This window comes from Capsicum annuum, unplaced genomic scaffold (genome assembly GCF_002878395.1).
Source record: "Capsicum annuum cultivar UCD-10X-F1 unplaced genomic scaffold, UCD10Xv1.1 ctg12421, whole genome shotgun sequence".
Classification (NCBI taxonomy): domain Eukaryota; kingdom Viridiplantae; phylum Streptophyta; class Magnoliopsida; order Solanales; family Solanaceae; genus Capsicum; species Capsicum annuum.
In genome coordinates this window covers 1-1,412 of record NW_025817591.1, presented here as the reverse complement: position 1 = coordinate 1,412, position 1,412 = coordinate 1, and the positions used below count along the sequence as shown (strand labels likewise).

General features: G+C 39.2%; 1 protein-coding gene across 1 annotated transcript; it reads right to left on the bottom strand.

Moving 5' to 3' along the window:
- Window positions 1–560: 560 nt before the first annotated feature.
- On the bottom strand, window positions 561–1,008 carry LOC124890130 (zinc finger A20 and AN1 domain-containing stress-associated protein 4-like; the record flags this gene model as incomplete). Its single annotated transcript, XM_047401987.1, has 1 exon — window positions 561–1,008. A coding segment is annotated over one exon (448 nt), but the record flags the coding sequence as incomplete, so codon positions are not given.
- Between the last annotated feature and the right edge of the window lie 404 nt (window positions 1,009–1,412).

Genomic DNA, 1,412 nt, shown 5'->3' with positions numbered 1-1,412 from the left:
TTATGTCTATTAACATTCTAAAATTAAATTATAAAATATTATTTTTTTAAAGTGGGCTGGCCCGTAAGGCCCGCAACCCATAGAGTAATAGTGTGGACTTGATATTTTTTGGCACATCATTTTGATAGGCTAGCCCAGCCTGACCCGTCAAACTCAAAGCCTGTGTGGGCTAGCTCGGATGGGCTGAGCCAACCCGTATTGACATCTCTACAAAAAAAAACTCTACATTATTGATACTCAAAGGAGACTTTAAAATCTTGAAGAATGCACGGAGGCGAATTCAGGATTTCAAAACGCGGATGTATGAATGTGAAATTCATCAAGATGACCTACATTATGCATATTATACTAGACAAGGAGCCCAGAAATGGGGTCAAAACAAGAACAAATTCCATGAAAATGTGCACCAAGATCATAAATAACTTACACCCCAGGATTATCTAGGCTCTAGGGTACCCCCCACCCCCATGCAAAACTTTCATTGTTACCCTGTAAGACGAGGCCAACTTATCAAAAGATGGACATTGCTTCAGTTCATACAACCTTTCGATAGGTGCTTGTTAGATCTTATTAAGCTTTTCTGCTACAATGATAGGATTTGGTTTTGCTATTGCATTCTGACCAGCATTCCTATAATTAAACGGGCAGTTGTGTTTGTCTGAATAATGATGAACTGCGCAGAAAAGATCACCACATTTGCAACTGAACCTCATTAATGCCACACGCTTACGACAAGATGTGCACTTTTTCAAACCCTCTTTTGACTTCACTTGTGAAATCTGAGAGGCTAAATCTGCAGATACAACCGCGGCACCTGTAAGAGCAAGTTCTGATTCATCACTACTTGAGCTTCTGCGTACATCGTCTTTGCTTGATGCAAATGCAAGCTTTGCATGTTCCTTCTTCAGTAGTATCATGTCCTTTTGACACTTGGAACACATATTAATTGTAGCTGCACTACCGAAAAAATCACAGGAGTGGACCACACGTACTAGAACTTGTGACAACCTGTACATTGTATTTATTCAATCACTTTACATTCGTTCTTATCATCTTTTTAATCATTACTGTACTGTACTGTGACCATTAGGCTGCCTCCAGTACATATCAACTGGGATCGACCCTGATAGGCTTATGCCCTTGGGATACCACCCATAAACACATAAATAGGAATCAACCCATTATAGGCTTATGTCCCTAGGATACCACCCGATAAGAGAGAACTTCCATCACTTAGTTCAATTAATTTTTGAGATTGTTATTTCGGTGGCCACCGCATTTTGGATACTTTGAAACAATGATACATCAATAAGAGACATATAAATAGACCATCAATGCAATAACGATGAAGTAAGAACTCATTGGCACATCAATGAAGTGTTTTGGAGTCATCAATGCCATAACAATGAAGT